The sequence below is a fragment of the Anguilla rostrata genome, chromosome 9 (genome assembly GCF_018555375.3).
Source record: "Anguilla rostrata isolate EN2019 chromosome 9, ASM1855537v3, whole genome shotgun sequence".
In the NCBI taxonomy this organism is placed as follows: Eukaryota; Metazoa; Chordata; class Actinopteri; order Anguilliformes; family Anguillidae; genus Anguilla; species Anguilla rostrata.
The window spans coordinates 51,783,861-51,799,613 of record NC_057941.1 but is presented as its reverse complement, the minus strand read 5'-3'; the positions used below and the strand labels follow the sequence as shown (position 1 = coordinate 51,799,613).

General features: G+C 46.7%; 2 protein-coding genes across 4 annotated transcripts; one reads left to right on the top strand and one right to left on the bottom strand.

Annotated features, from left to right (window-relative positions):
- Positions 1 to 7: 7 nt before the first annotated feature.
- Positions 8 to 11,433, bottom strand: rnf121 (ring finger protein 121). The gene is made up of 9 exons (XM_064352818.1): positions 11,278 to 11,433; positions 9,771 to 9,808; positions 8,702 to 8,843; positions 7,698 to 7,852; positions 7,451 to 7,558; positions 5,575 to 5,695; positions 4,603 to 4,736; positions 3,955 to 4,056; positions 8 to 151 (listed from the first exon to the last, which is right to left on the bottom strand). Exons 1-9 carry the CDS (start codon positions 11,359 to 11,361, stop codon positions 31 to 33), a joined length of 1,005 nt encoding a protein of 334 aa, XP_064208888.1. The 5' UTR covers positions 11,362 to 11,433; the 3' UTR covers positions 8 to 30.
- Positions 11,434 to 11,887: 454 nt separating this feature from the next.
- On the top strand, positions 11,888 to 15,708 carry xndc1 (xrcc1 N-terminal domain containing 1). Of its 3 annotated transcripts, none has more exons than XM_064352816.1 (10): positions 11,888 to 12,257; positions 12,294 to 12,359; positions 12,605 to 12,746; positions 12,910 to 13,065; positions 13,502 to 13,668; positions 13,866 to 13,951; positions 14,091 to 14,323; positions 14,545 to 14,632; positions 15,124 to 15,263; positions 15,424 to 15,708. In XM_064352816.1, the coding sequence occupies exons 2-10, from the start codon at positions 12,315 to 12,317 to the stop codon at positions 15,663 to 15,665; spliced, it is 1,299 nt and encodes a 432-aa protein (XP_064208886.1). In that variant the 5' UTR covers positions 11,888 to 12,257; positions 12,294 to 12,314; the 3' UTR covers positions 15,666 to 15,708. The 3 variants fall into 3 exon arrangements, with proteins under 3 accessions (XP_064208886.1, XP_064208885.1, XP_064208887.1); XM_064352815.1 differs by having other exon boundaries at positions 11,889 to 12,257; positions 13,499 to 13,668; XM_064352817.1 differs by lacking the exon at positions 12,294 to 12,359 and having other exon boundaries at positions 11,893 to 11,980; positions 13,499 to 13,668.
- Positions 15,709 to 15,753: the final 45 nt, after the last annotated feature.

The window sequence follows — 15,753 nt, the reverse complement described above, 5'->3', positions numbered from 1 at the left end:
TTTGGGGGGGGGGGCAGGGGGGGGGTGTGTTCACTCCAGGCCCAGGATGTAGTTGATCCCTTGCACCACACCGATGATCACAGGTTGCCAGGCAACAAGGTAACGTAACCAGTCCAGCAGCTGTCCGTACATCACGTGAGGCCTCTCCCATCTGAGGGGGGGGCGGAGTCAAGGACGCAAATCCAGCATTTAATGGCGGCAAATTTAACAAATAAACAAAACTTACACACAACAGAGGACCTATGAGATCAGAAAGAGCAAATTAGGTTTCGTTAAATTACAGTTGTTTAGAGAACAGCACTTCTCTACAACTCAAAAGTGCATCTACCTCTGGCCTGTATGAGTGTAATGTGTGTGTGTGACACCACCATAGCACGGAATGTGAATACACGAACCAAAAACCATCATACAATTTGCAAATGCATGCCGTGAACCAACTGCTGTTTGCAGAGTCACATTTTATATACGTTTCACGCATTTCTGCGCACATTAAGGGCTAAATGTGTCGAGCTCTCGTGTCCAAACACACAGGTATAAAAAGAACGTGCCGGACTCTTGTCCTCGCGCTACAAGGTGAACGGCGTCCTGCGAGGCGGGGGTCCGACCGGTAGAGCCGCGGTGTCTGCTGATCTTTTTCGGAGCGTTCCAGCACTCAGGCGCTTAATAATTTAAGGCATCGATCGGTTAAGGGAGCCCATACACCGGGTTCCCAAGGATTAAACTGTCTGGTGAGAGAGGGGAAACTACAGACAGTGAGGTTCGAGAAGGAGATCCCTGGTGTATGCGGTGTACCTGTAAAACCTTCCATTAAAATCTGCCTTTGTTTTCCTCTCCCAATGTTATCGTACTGTACTTGTTAAAAATTTACTTCTACTGTTGAGAGTCTTGTGGTTGGATTTGTTTTGTTTATTTTTAAAAAAAATTTGTTTGTTTTAAGTGCACCTGCTCAGTGCCAGGCATTACATAAACGACGCTTACGGCTTCCTGGCTGAATGGGCATTTTCCACCGCGCGCGTACCGTAAGTACGAAATGTTCAAAAAGCCTGCAGGTATTCGGAGAAGCCCCGCGCGGACACTGTTCCCACGGCGGCTGTGACGAAACAGACGCAGCTTCTGGGCACGCGGCCGAGAAAACCCACAACCTCCCTCCACCGCGAACGTGCCGGCAAAGCGCACCTCAGATAGACGGGCCAGTGAAAACGCGCAGAGAAGGGAAAATTCGACTCGCGTATTTGAAAACACAGGACCTGCGTTTGCAGCGATATACAGAACCTTGCGGTAAAGCAGTTTCCCCGCTATGCCTTCTGAAAATAAGCATTGTCGTGACAACTAGACCAGAAGACAAGTATCGAATTCTCATTCTGATTTGAAATAACCCATTTAGTCTGCTGTTTTTAGTTTCAGGAACAAAAATTTTCAACAATAAGATCAGCATTGAGATGGGGTAAAATGTCAATCAAATACTGCAGTTGGTTTTCAAAATTAGCACAGTGGACATTATCTGCTAAGAACCACGTTCGCAGCACGTGAGAAGGAAAAACGTTTTGAGCTATTTTTATACAGTCTATGGTCCTGAGCGAGTCATAGCGTAAATAAGTATATGACAGCTTGTACAGAAACCCCGTGTTGAGGAAAGCTTTTGTTTCCCAGTAACAAAAGGCTTGTAGATTAAGAGGAACACGGTAACTACCGCAGTTACATAACTTGTAGCCTACAGATCGCCATGAATGCCCCCATTCAGTGCGCACACGCTTTAATTTTAAATGTCGCCAATCACATGTAGGCTAATAATGATAATAATAATGAAAAGAATAATAATAATAATAATAATAGCATTGGATTTACTTACTAAGCCTACAATGCCAAACTATTTGAAAGTTACCATGTGCAAACAGTTTCAGTGGTTTTGGTTGTCATGACAACTAGAAACCAGAAAGCCTAAAGGGGGGGAAAAAAAAAAGAAAATTTACCGACAATCTTTTTTAAAAACGGCACTTACGTTAAGTTGCGAAGCGCCCAGAGAGTTACCAGATAGGCTCACTAGTGTCGGAACACAAGAAGTGTGAAAACGGGCGGCGGAAATTCTGCTTACGGGGACAAAAACCGCTTGGTACCAAAAAGCGCGCCGCAGGTGCAATACGCCCAGTCGCCGGTGACACCCACCCACACAAAGTGTCTCGCGTCAACCACAGTGCAGTCGTCCTGAAATGACCCTGAAACACGTATTATTCTTCATTTTATTTAGCGTTAGCAGCACAGACTACCAGTAAATGTTCTTTCTGTCCACCAACTGGCTGGATAGTCAAACTACAAGTACATGCTACGTTAGCCAAGAAGCTGTTCTAGATAGCTGTTAAATTCCTCCCGAGATGTTAGGCTTCGTGTATATATTACCCGATTATAATTATTATTTTAATTGTTTATCGTCTCATTCTTGGTTGGAACTATTCCCAAGTCCACAAGAAAAGAAGTATGCCTGTAAAGGCATGATGTACGTGTGTGTGTATATATATATATATATATACACACACACACACCCACCGGCCAATTCAGTAGGTGACAGGAGTGTCACCCGGTGTTGCCTTCTGCTGCTGTAGCCCATCTGCTTCAAGGTGGCGTGCGTTCAGAGATGCTCTTCTGCATACCTCGGTTGTAATGAGTGGTTATTTGAGTTACTGTTGCCTTTCTATCAGCTTGAACCAGTCTGGCCATTCTCCTCTGGCCTCTGCCATCAACAAGGCATTTTTGCCCAGAGAACTGCCGCTCACGGGATATTTTCTATTTTTCGGACCATTCTCTGTAAACCCTAGAGATGGTTGTGCGTGAAAATCCCAGTAGATCAGCAGTTTCTGAAATACTCTAACCAGCCCGTCTGGCACCAACAACAATGCCACGTTTAAAGTCACTTAAATAACCTTTCTTCCCCATTCTGATGCTTGGTTTGAACTTCGGCAGATCGTCTTGACCATGTGTACACGCCTAAATGCATTGAGTTGCTGCCACGTGATTGGCTGATTAGATATTTGCGTTAACGGGTGCAGTTTGCAGTTGAACAGTTGTACCTAATGAAGTGGCCGGTGAGTGTGTGTGTGTGTATGTATATGTATATATATATATATATATATAAATATATATGTTTATAATTGTGAACAAACACTATAAAATATGTTAATTGTCCGGCCTCAGGAAAACAGTATCATTGCTGTACAAGCTGTTTTGTTAAAGTGTATTTTCATTCGTTAAACCACAAGCTCGCGAATGCCCCCGACATCATGTAAGCCCGCAAGTACCTAACATCCCACATCGCAACAATGGCCCGGGAAAAAAACATCATAAAACTGAAATATTAACAATACTCCAGAAGGTGATTTAAAACAATTTTTTTTTAAACGTCAGTCTCGAGCACCCTTTCACTTTCTGTATTCTGTTGATTTTCTGACAGAAGGGGACAGTCATCAGGAGGGTTCAAGCCAATACCGCCACTCTCCGCTTTCCTATAAACGGGAACGCAGGCTTCCCGTAAACGCTTGACAAATCGCAAATCGATTCAGAACAACAACAAAAAAATTATCTTTAGCTGAGTCATACCGTACAAGACCTCTGCCTTATACCCCGGCTAATATAACCATGTTCCAGATAACCTCACCGAAACACTATCTGTGGCAATGCGTCCACCCCCTCAGACTTCCAAGGCAAACGGAGCCACGTAACAACCTACGCAGATAGCCTTCGACCCGCAACAGCGTCATGTCCTCTTAACCTACATTCATCAGCCGCGTTTTTCCAACAGCCCATTTACTCCCAACGGTTACGTAACCACCTTACAACCTCCCCGCCTGGGAATCGAAAGCAATGTCCATGGCAACATGCCCGCCAGTCTTACCCGAATCACCCCCCCGCCCCCCCCTTTTCCCTCCCCCCCTCATGTTCAGCTGGACAGCGGGAGAAGGATACGGGTTGCTGAACATCCTCTTCAGGTCCACCTTCTCTTTGCAGTAGGGGCACGTCTGCTTCTTACCCACGATGCACCAGCCTCGTATGCAGAACTCGTGGAATCTGGGGCGGAGGAGGGTTAAGGAGAAAGCAGCGGGCAGTCGCGGCGTGGGGGGGGGGGGGTTGGGGGGGCGGGGGGCAGCTAGAGGTGCGGTTTGAACGACCCGGTACCCAACCCGGGCCCCGGAGGGCCGCAGGCTCGGCGCTGGCGCTCGGTGCTCAGCCGATGGCCTCAAGCAATGCGTCACATGGTTCACTCGCCTAAATCGGCTTCTCAGGTCTGAACTCGTTTCCGACTTTATTTAGTTACAGAAATGAAATGATAAAAACTAGCAGAACCCCTCACGTGTTGGGTAACGGGGTTGGGGAGCCCTGCTCTGAGGAGTCAGCCAATCATATCCGTCGCCAGCGGCAACACCATCACATCAGAGCAAGATTTGCAGGACAGTCTGTAGGTGTGTGTGTGTGTGTGTGTGTGGGGTTAATAGGTGTGGTGAGGCGTCTGTAGGTGTGTGTGTGTGTGTGTGGTGTGATGGATGTGTGTGTGGTGAGTGTGTGTGTGTGTGTGTGTGTGTGTGTGTGTGTGTGTGTGGGGTTAATCAGGGATACACGTGGTTGCAGGACAGTCTGTAGGTGTTCTCGATGATTCCCTCCTCGCTGACGTCCACCAGGATGGCCTGACCACACACCGCACAGATGTTATCCGACAGATGCTTGGTCGGCATTCCAGACGCACTGTAATACTGAGAGAGAGGGGGGGGGAGGGAGAGAGAGAGAGAGAGAGAGAGAGAGGAGGAGAGAGAGAGAGAGAGAGAGAGAGAGAGAGAGAGAGAGATCAATGATCAAAGATCAATGTGGATACGGAGAAACAGAAACTGAATTCCACTTTCTCCTCTTATGACAAACTTTCCTGTGGTAAGTCAAAACCAGCATATCTCATCACGTGACAGCCAAACATATGATGGTTCATGATTATTAAGGTTGTGCACGTGCGTGTGGGAAAAGTACCCGAACTCATAGTCATCTGCACAATGACACAGCCTGTCATGAGCTGAGGGAAAAAATATGTATTGAGAAGTATAACACTCCTAATCTGATCAAGTTACAAAAAAAACACACACACACACACACACACACACACACACACACACACACAGTATGACGGTGATGGGTTTGGGGTGTTTCTCCTCTGGAAGTAGTATCAGGCAACACTAATGGCACAAGTTGTTTTTGTACAAAACAGATGTCATTGGGGAACAAAGAGAGAGACCCTCACAGATAGGATGGACACGCGTACCCAGTCAAGGCCCCAGAGGGTATTAAACCAGACCATAAGACCAGTGCGGGGTGGGTCGCTGCACCGCGAACTTGTGTTGTGTTTCAGTGCCCTTCCCGCCGGCCAGTGTGATTTACAATAAACTTTCACTTTCTTCAGTAAAGTGTTTGTTGCCTTGGTGCCTTGGACTTTGACTCCACCTGGAAGAAGCCGGGTCCTAACAGTGGCCTTTGTCCCTTACTCCACTTCACTGCGATTCAGATCGGGGATTAAAGCAATGTAACCGCATAAAGTTCACCGCTTACCCCCACCGTCGAGGCCATGAAGTCGGCGCACATTTCGGCGAAGTCCCGGCCCAGGACGCCGTAGTACAGGCCGTAGAAGAGCAGGGACACGCCGAAGTCCATGGCGTCCTCCGGCTTTATCCTGCCAAACAGGAAACAGGAAGCGTGGGAACGACAGGGACGGACCAGACACTGAAGAGACACATTGCAACGGCTGTGTGTGTGTGTGTGTGTGTGTGTGTGTGTGTTTTAGGGCTGTCAAAAAATACTCAAAGTTCCAAAAATATTTGAAAATTTGGATCGTCTGGTTTTCCTTGCCAATAACCTCCGGTGATACTTTCAGCTCCATGGACACCTAACGTTACTGGTCAGCTAGCCTCGTGAGCCAGTCTCTTTTTTCACTTCGTTCAACAGATCTGGTCAGCTAACAATTTAGGCTAAATAATGTTCCCATGGCAGGCTATGTTTTCTTTCTGTTCTGAAGATTTTGATAAAAGAAGTTAAACTAAACAGAGTAAGTAATTTATGTTGTTTTAGGCTACAAATATTAGCCGTTTGAATAGTTTTTGTGTTAAGAAATAAACAGGGATTTCCTATAAACAATCATTTCCCTATTCTTGTGATTAATAAATGCAGAGTTGTGGCAAATTACATCCACGAGAAAGTGCTTTATTCATTTGCGCATTAGGCTATAGAAACTGCAGGGAGCTCATTTATAAACTCGCGTGTACATACGTCAAGTGAAGACCTGACATAGAGCCACAACCGTTTCCACAGTCAACTCGAGTCACGTTGAAATTTTATAAATCACTACTTTGACGTGATTTTCTACACACGCGCCACACAGTTTTATAAATGAGGCCCCAGATGTAGTAACCTAGTATTACCGATGTCCTCTATTCTACTGCCCTCTTGTGGAACATAACGCGCAGGCCAGTTTAGAGGGAGCGTGACGTGCATATTGCGCCCGAATATAAGCAGCTTATTTTTGTGAATTATATTGAATATATTCGAACTCTAACTAATTACAAAAGCTAATATTCAAACTCAATTTCATGGCACTTTTGACAGCCTTAGTGTGTGTGTGTGTACATGAAGAGGAAATCCAGCAGAAATGCAGAGTAATAACACAGACTCACACTGTCTCTCACATGCTCACACAGACTGTCTGTGTGTGCAAGTGTGTGAGCATGTGAGAGACAGTGTGAGCCTGTGTTATTACTCTGCATTTCTGCTGGATTTCCTCTTTTCATGTACAATACTTCTCACAAGATTACTAAGAATCAACAAGAAACTTCCACAAATATCACATCTATCAAACCTCTCATAGATGTAAAGCAGCATTTGCTATCCTCTCCACAACTCTTAATAAATAAGTCGATTGAAATTTTAATAAAATGGGCGCTACAAGAATTGTTCTTTAATTAAACACTGAAGACTCGCAACTGAAACAAGCGTTCACATTTACAATCACATAAGCAATAGACCCACATAGACACCGTTATCTAAATTATTATTTCATCAAACACGATTTAACCCCGCACGCATTAACCCTGGGGGTGACCCACCCTGGAGAAAACATCACACCATCACATCCATTCTGTGACTCTCAGCACTACAACCTCTCTCTCTGGCACCTACGAGGGGTCTTAATGCCACCTTATTATGTAAGTGTAATGACACTTCACCACCACTCTGGATAAAATCATTCGCTAAAATGCCAGGGTGTGAAATGAAAATGCAGCTTGGAGAGCGTTAAATGAGACTACAGAGGAAGAAACTGCACTTGGGAATCGAACCTGCAACCTCTAGGTTACAAGCCATTACACAAAGCTCTCTCCACAACCCACTGCTGACACAGCTCGTCACTGGCCGACTGTGCCGCTCGAACACTCACCTGAATATCAAATTGATGCCGAACAAGGTGAACATGACCACGCTGTATCCCACAATCCCCGTGGTGTAGCTCAGCTTGTACAGCAGGAGGAACCACTTGTAAACCAGCCTGCGGAGGGAGGGGCACAGAAAAGCGTGACGCGTCAGAAGGAGTAGTGATTAGGCGTGGAGTCGGGGCGGCTCGGGAGAACGCTGGGCCGGGCAGGCGGGCGTGGCGGGCGGGCGGGCGGGGCCGAGGGATGCGCTACCTGGGCGTGGTGCAGTCCAAGGGCTTCCGCGTGGCCCGGAAGGTGACCAGCGCTGTGACGGCGGAGAAGACGAACCACGTGATGAGGAACCGCCACCAGTGCAGCTTGGTGGTGAAGTAGAGCGGGACGACCCACATCTGGAACAGAGTCACCAACTGGAGAGAGAGAGAGAGAGAGAGGGGGCAGAGAGGAGGGGGCAGAGAAAGAGAGAGAGATGGGGGAGGGAGAGGGAGAGATAGAGGGAGAGGAAGGGAGAGAGATAGAGGGTGAGGAGAAGGGTCAGAATGTGGCAGTTTAACTCTCCTCACAACTAAGGAGGACAGAAACGGGAAGAGAGAATCAGGAAGTGAACAGCGGCTGCTAGCAGAAATGAAGAAGCAATGACTGCCCACCAAATGTACTTTCATCTGATTCAAATTCCTCTCTCGCAAAAAAGCACCACGTTCAAAACACAGGTCAACAGCACTTGGTCTCCCTCTAGTGGGAAAGCAATGGGACTGCCACGCAAAACAGTTTCTCCATGCTAATTGAATGAATCCGCATTACTTTACAACCACTTAGTACACTCTCTTACCCACAGAAGCTTGCAGAAGCAGAGAACATCAGTGTGTCACAGGAATGTAAATATTAAATGGGCCTTATTGTGCCAAGAAGGCGCAGAAGGGCCATTTATAATCCACAAGTGTAAAGTCAGCCGAACAAACCAACAATTAGTATCGTACACAAAAGTACCCAAACACAGCTAGCGTGTGTTTACACAGGTATACCTCTAACGTTATCCCAAAACCAAATCTAGACATAAAGAGAGTGTGTGCGTGTGTGCGTGTGTGTATGTGCGTGTATGTGTGCATGTGTAATTAAACACAGAGACAGGGGGGACTCACGTTGTAGGATCGCGGGTGTCTCTGTTGGTGTGTGTGTGTGTGTGTGTGTGTGTGTGTGTATGTATGTGTGCGTGGGTGTGTGTGCATGTGTAATTAAACACAGAGACGGGGGGGACTCACGTTGTAGGATCGCGGGTGTCTCTGTTTCCACTGCACCAGGAGCAGCTGGGCGATGACGAGCGTGACGATGAGGATGAGGACCATCTCCGCGTGCATGGCCTCGTGCCCCTTGTGCTTGGCGTGCATCCGCGCGTGCTCCAGCCTGCGCACGCAAACACACACACACAGACACACACACACAAACACACGCACGCAGACACACACACACAACACAAACGCACGCACGCACACACGCAAACACACACACACAGACACACACACACACACACACACACACACGCACACATGCACGCAGACACACACACACACAAACGCACGCACGCAAACACACACATGCAACACACACACACACACACACACACACAGACACACACACACGCACACAGCAACACACACACACAACACACACACACACACAACACACACACACACACACACACACACACACACACACACACACACACAGACACAGACACACAGACCAACACACACACACACACACACACACACACACACACACACACACACACACACACACACAAACACAACACACACGCACGCACGCACGCACGCAAACACAGACACACTCCTGGTTAAGTGCCATCCTCGAGGGTACACCAGCAGTACCTAACCTGGGAATCGACCCCACAGCCTTGGGAGGGGGAAGCCCAGCCCCCAAACCATCTGCTGCACCGCCGCCCCATTACTGGCACGATTAAAACACCCAGTCAGAACTCATTTGCGTGAGCCAATCAGTAGTCACTTCAACTGGCCAATAAGGGCCAACGGTTGGTCACCAGCTGCGCAGGTCTGCACAGACTCTGGTCAGTTTTAGAGTCCTAAAAGATGCAGAACCAGACTTTGCAAGAATAATTTTGTAACATTCTTTTTTCCCTGGACTGAAACTGCTCTGGCACTAAATAAAGATAATACTTCACTGGGAGCCCTATTTTACACATGCAACAGTGAACACAAGAGTTCAAATGGGAGAATGTGTGAAACTTTACACGGTCTACTACACACTTCATGAATAACTAAAAACTTCCTGTTTGGGGGAAGCTAGACTTACCGCCATTTCTCTTCCGCAGAGAGCTGGGACAAATCAATCTGAAACAGAATGAAAGGAGAACCAAAATGAACGGGCAAATATTCCAATAATGTAAAAATCACTATGGGAAGCTACAACTTGCCAAAAAAATGAGCTGAAGTCCAGGAGTATGCCAGTCGAGCAGGATCTTCTGGGTAATAACATGAACTAGCTTGTGTTGATTAAATATTTATGCAGAACAATAGATAAACACCCCCCAAGCCCATGTATAATTCATTTAAATAGTTGCGACTATATATAGTTAAATGTTGCATTATAAAATGGATGATGTTCAGCGTAACGCAAAAAATAAAAACATCTGTCCCTTGAGGGAAACCGGAAGAGCGGAAGGTTAAACAGGTTTGTCAGAAGGTTAAAAAAAAAGGGGGGACGGGCCCATGCGTCATATCCGTGTGTGTAGGTAACACATCCACATCTCAATCCATTGAAAACAAAACAAACCCCTCATCAACGACCCCCAAAACGACAACTAACTTCTCCAGATATCCAAGGACCCATGCTAATGAATAACCTGGGAAGACCGGGACAAGAAACAACAATTAAAGCTGTAACAACTAGCGAAACATAACCTTTGCATCCACTGCCACCTCAGCTCACTATCTCTGCAACCTGGCTATCGCAAATGATTAAGCTTGCCAGCGAAAATACACACTTCAAACATAATTAAATACGCAAGAGGCATTTCAAAAATATGAACATCGTTAGCTGACAACCACCTCCCAACGTTACACTGCTGAAATTAGCCTAAATCAGGCAACATTCGCCAAGTAAGGGGCGAATAACGTTAATTTGGGCAGCTAATTCGCCATTGCACAAAAACACAATTAGCTAGCTCACTTCAGGTTAGCGAACAGGTTAGCTGTTCCCAAATAGAACAGATGCAAATACGTGACAAGATGCTGTAGATACAGAGCAACGATATATACTGTAGTTGAGTAGCTAGATTTAGACAGCGGTGAATATCGGTGAATGTTAGTTGCTAACTACACGACTAATTATATTATCAAACCTAGCTAGCTGACCTCTACTTTGTGGCATTAGCTAATTAGCTAGACAGCTAACGTCTAAATTACTGCCAACACAGTAGGTAAACTAGCTAGGGCTAGGCTATAATAGATAGCTTTCCCAGTTGGTCAATTACCTCTCTGTATTTCAACACAATTTTCTATATTTTGAGGGGTGACCAAGCTGCAAAACTGATCGACTTTTACACAGTTGCAGTTAAATATGAATATAAAAAATGAAAATAGATAGCTACTTAGGCATGTTATATTAGCTCGAGCTAGCCGCAAGCTAAATTGCTAGCGAGCCACTACAGCAGGAAGATGAACGAAGGCAGTTTGAGGCCACTGCAAGCTAGCTAATGCAAACCCCAGCCTTTTTAAATGACTGCGATCTACGGGGCCGACGGTATGGACCATTTCAGTCCGCGGGAGCGAAAGCTGCAAGTGGGATGGCATTCTCTGACCTGCTGAGCCTCATCGTGGTGTCCGTGTCCGTGTCCGTGATCGTGTTCAACACCGTCAACCTCCACCTCAAACACCCCCGCCATCTTCTGGGGCACTGGCGACGCGTCTCTTTCGCCGGCAGTTTCCGGGTTGGGGCCTCGGACGACCAATCACAAGACAGAAGTTGCGTTATTGTTCCTCCTGTCAACACGTCAGTGGCCAATGGACTTGCGGAGTCGTAAATACTAAGGGAGACGGGCAGACGCTTGTTCTTTGGTGCTAGTGGAGCCCAGAAATCACGCCATGTGGGTGGAAAAATAGAAAATGTTTAGAAACGATATCTAAAAATGAGTTCTCCTTCCACGTGGCTTACATGCATTAACAAGAAGTATAAACAGAAACAGCGAACTTGCAATATTAATAAGTTCCCAGACAAGTAATACAGCTCTTGCCCTATAATTAAATTGGTGTTTGGTAGGCCGGGAATTATGTCATTTTTCTAAAATAAAGTAAACTGTAATTGTTACAGTTTTTGTGTATACGTGCAGGCTTGACACGTTTTTGCATATGCCACTATAGCGAAACTACATTTCCCACAACTCCTTTAACCAACACATGGTAAACGTACTAAAGAGGTGTGGTTTACAATAGGTGGCGGGAGATGGAAACATTTTGGCTGTTATGGAAATACAGGAAATCAGTTCTAACAATATTATGTTAAAGGTGACTGCCTTCCGAACTATTTTTAAATAGCTTTTTTCCTGCACCGCTGTGGGCTATTGGAATGCATTTATTGTACAGACATTCGAAAACGACGTTTTTTTCCCTACAAGTTATGGAATATTTTATGCACGATATTGTAAGGCTGCTAACGACAATAACAAGCTTCGTAGCTCTGCCGATGTATGGATGAACTGCTAATGTTGCCAAAAGGTGGACACAGTCGAAAGCCAGCAAGCTAGAACGCTGCGTATCAACGTATTTATGTAGTTATATATATATATATATATATATATATATATATATATATATATATGCATGTTTTTAAGAAACAGCTATGGCTCCTGTGAAAATAAAGGACATCGTTTCATTCACTTCTCAGGTAGGTCCCATAGCCCGTTATTCTAACTTGTTATAGCCGGTGTCATGCTACATGCCTTGACTTACCTACGCTAGTATCTCGTGCCCTTGCGTGCATGAAACTAAAAGCGTCCAAATTGGACCTCTGAGCTAGCAAGCTGGCTTGCTCACGGGGTTGAATTTATTGAACAGACAGTCTTCCCTTCTTGCTCTAAATACAGTCTAACAGCTTGCCGTTGCTGTGCAACGTTTTGGCATTTGTTTCAGGACCAGAAGAACTGCGTGGAGAATCTGTGCGCGACCGGGCAGTGCGCGAGACCGTGGCTGTGCAGCCCACGGGATCGTAGCGGCGTTCTGAAGGCAGAGCTGCAGATGGAGCGCGCCACGGCCATCAGCTACGTTGACGTGGGCGAGTGGAGTCATTCATAAAGTTAAAATGAGCTTTTGCACCACATTGCAGATGTCCCGCGAATTTCCCAGAAGGGGGGCGTTGATCTGCTGAAACGATATGAATGCGTGTAGTTTCGCTGGCTATGCAACCAAATAACACACCGATGTTTTTTTGGGTTCAGGTAACTGTGGGTCCGCCTTTATACAAATAGATGTAGGACGCTCCTCGTGGCCTCTGGAACGACCCTACGTCACACTGTTGCCCACAGCAACCCTGATGAGTCCGGCCGACTCCAAACAGGAAAAGGGGCGAACGGGCGTTCGAATGTTCAAGAAAGGTGAGCTGCTTTTAAAATTGAATAGGTGTAGAAACTTTGCGCATCTCATTTGCCAGTTCAGACACTTTGACCACCAAGCACTGTATGAAAATAAACATCTTTAGATAGAATGATTACATCTACAGAGATATGCAACTTATGATTTATTGATTAATGAAAAATAATGGCCAAAGGGTTCTCTGATTTTCCTTTAAACTTGATGTGCAAGAATAAAATAAATACATTTATTTATATGTTTCGGATTTGATATGTATTCCTCAACTTTAAATCTTGTATGTATTTTAGTTCACAAGCTTTTGAAAATAACCTCTAATACTGCAGTGACGTCAATCGACTACGTTTGCGATTCAGCAAATGCAAACGTTTATACCGAATCCTCGTTGTCTGTAAGCGGTGTAGAAACAGTTTTTTTGGACATGCATCTCTCCTCCAGAAGACTTCCTGCCTGCGGGGGTGGACGAGCTCTGGGACCGGGTTCGAGTGACCTGCAGTCAGCCCTTCAACAGGCGCACTCAGTTCGGCCTCTCCTTCCTGCGCATCCGCAGCCTGGAGGAGGAGGGCGGGGCTACTGAGGAGGGGCGTGGCCAGGGATCACAAGGCCAGGTATGTTTGCAATAGGCAATATCATCGCTGTTAAAACCACAACTAGTGTTGGGTTAGAGATAGGGGCATTCTATCTCTAACCCAACATTTGTCACGGTTTAGGGACTACAGTTTAACGGTAAAATTTGCGGCGAATTATCATGATTATTTATTTATTTATTAATTTAGTTGGCTCGCAACTGTCTCTTTCAACACAGCGGACGCCAGAACAACAGACGTCGAGAGTGAGAGAGTGGCTGTCCAGCCCCGCGGTTCAAAGGACGTTCTTTGGACGGGGAACAGGGTGAGCCACTTGTGCGCTTCACTGCCCCCTGCTGTTCCGGAGGTTCACCTCTGAAATAGTCATATGATCTGTACACATGACAGTTTACTCCATTTCCTTGCTTTGAAAAGATGCCATGAAAAGATCTTGCATTTCTCAGGGAAGGGTCCCCAGGGGTCGACCAGACAAGCGGGACCCCGGGGGGCAGTGGGCGGGACAGGGCGGGGCTTAGCCGCGCGGCTCGCATGGTCATCACCGCGGCCCAGTCTGGAAGGCGGGGCTTACTGCCTGCCCTCCCTAGCTCCGCCTCCCCTCCTAGCCCCGCCTCCCCCTCCAGCGTCCAGAGACGCACCACAGCAGTCTGTTGTGACAGAACACAAGACACCTGTACAGGTAATTACTCGGGAAATTAATTGAAATCCAATTAATGTAAATATCCTCAGCAAAAATTCTTGACATTTGTCAGCTGCTGAATTGAAATGGTGCTGATACTATTCTAGCTCTGCTTTTCCCCAAACTTATATTTCCCTGTTACTATTTAATCCATGTACTGTGCATGCAGAAACAAAAATAAATGAATTAATAAAATATACTTTCCATTATTTCTTTTTTAGAGGAAAAGGCCAGCACGAGAAATTCCACCGGCGTTCACCATAAAAAGGCTGGCAGGCAGGTGAAGAGGAAGCTGGACTCTAGAAAGAGGTGCTGCTTTATACCCTCACCCCCGCTGAAGCTGCTCCTCTTCCTCACTTCTTCACCTCCCTCTGTAACACAGAGCTCAGCTCAGGGACAGAATGCCTCCTTCACTGTCTGTTTGCCATACCCCCTCGTTACCCCTCCCACTCAGAGGTGTGTCATCGATGACATCACACAGAGCAGACATTCTGATTGGTTGGTTGCAGCAGGGGAGATATGAGCCTAGGCTACAGTGTTGGGATGAACCTTGAGGTGTGCAAACATATATGTGTTGGTGGCGTGTTGACATATCTTAGACCAAGACAATACCTGCACACTGCTAGACCTGAGTGATTTAGTAGACTTACCAGGAGCAGTGATGACCTTCTTCTCAGGTAAAGGTGGTCACCTGTGTAAATTGGTCATGTATATAGGTCAGGATATGTCTTCTTAATGAATTTATGCCATTATGTGCATTGAGCCATCAGGTGTTCAAATTCTGCCTTGTCTTTTGCCAGGCCACAGGCCCACACCGCCCCCTGCAGGAAGAAACCCAAAACTGCACCCTGTGAGCAGTCTCTCGGCATCAGTCTTCCCTGCTCAACAGCGCCCCCTGGGGGCTCGGAGGCCCCTGAAACCTGCTGCCCCTTATGTGGAGGTGAGAAATGTGGGCGTGTGTGCTCATGCTCAAACTCTACTGATAACTCAACTGTTACACTGGACAGAGAGCTTTAGCTCACTACCGTGGTGTACGATTATGGTTGTTATTTTATTAATTTTATTTAAACATGATGCTCCTCTCTCCTGCATTCTCTCAGGATACTTCAGTCCAGAATATTTGCCCCAGCACGCTTCCTTCTGCCAGGGGGAGGAGCCAGACCAGGGGATGAGCTTCACGCCCCCCAATAGCCCCGCCCACACCGGTGGCCCCGCCCCCCGCGTAGAGCAGGACATGGTGCCCTGCCCCCTGTGCTCCTTCAGGTTCCCCACCTCTCAGATCCAGCTGCATGCCAGCAGCTGTGGGGATCCCCTGGAGCCTGAATGGGCCTGGGTGGACTGACCCCTGACCCATGACCCCTGACCCATGAACTTTCACCACTCTCCTGCACAAATGTTTGTCACTGGGGTGTTACCCTATGTAGGCCTAC

What these genes read in the sequence shown, in the direction of transcription:
- rnf121 (XM_064352818.1), bottom strand. Translation starts at nt 11,361, where the DNA reads ATGGCGGGGGTGTTTGAGGTGGAGGTTGACGGTGTTGAACACGATCAC. An exon ending in GACACCCGCGATCCTACAAC is followed by an intron (nt 7,853 to 8,701) that starts GTGAGTCCCCCC and finishes CTCTCTCTCCAG; the next exon opens with TTGGTGACTCTGTTCCAGAT. An exon ending in AAGAGGATGTTCAGCAACCC is followed by an intron (nt 152 to 3,954) that starts GTATCCTTCTCC and finishes CCCCCCCCTCAG; the next exon opens with ATGGGAGAGGCCTCACGTGA.
- xndc1 (XM_064352815.1), top strand. Translation starts at nt 12,315, where the DNA reads ATGGCTCCTGTGAAAATAAAGGACATCGTTTCATTCACTTCTCAG. An exon ending in GCCAGGGATCACAAGGCCAG is followed by an intron (nt 13,669 to 13,865) that starts GTATGTTTGCAA and finishes CTTTCAACACAG; the next exon opens with CGGACGCCAGAACAACAGAC. An exon ending in AAGCTGGACTCTAGAAAGAG is followed by an intron (nt 14,633 to 15,123) that starts GTGCTGCTTTAT and finishes GTCTTTTGCCAG; the next exon opens with GCCACAGGCCCACACCGCCC.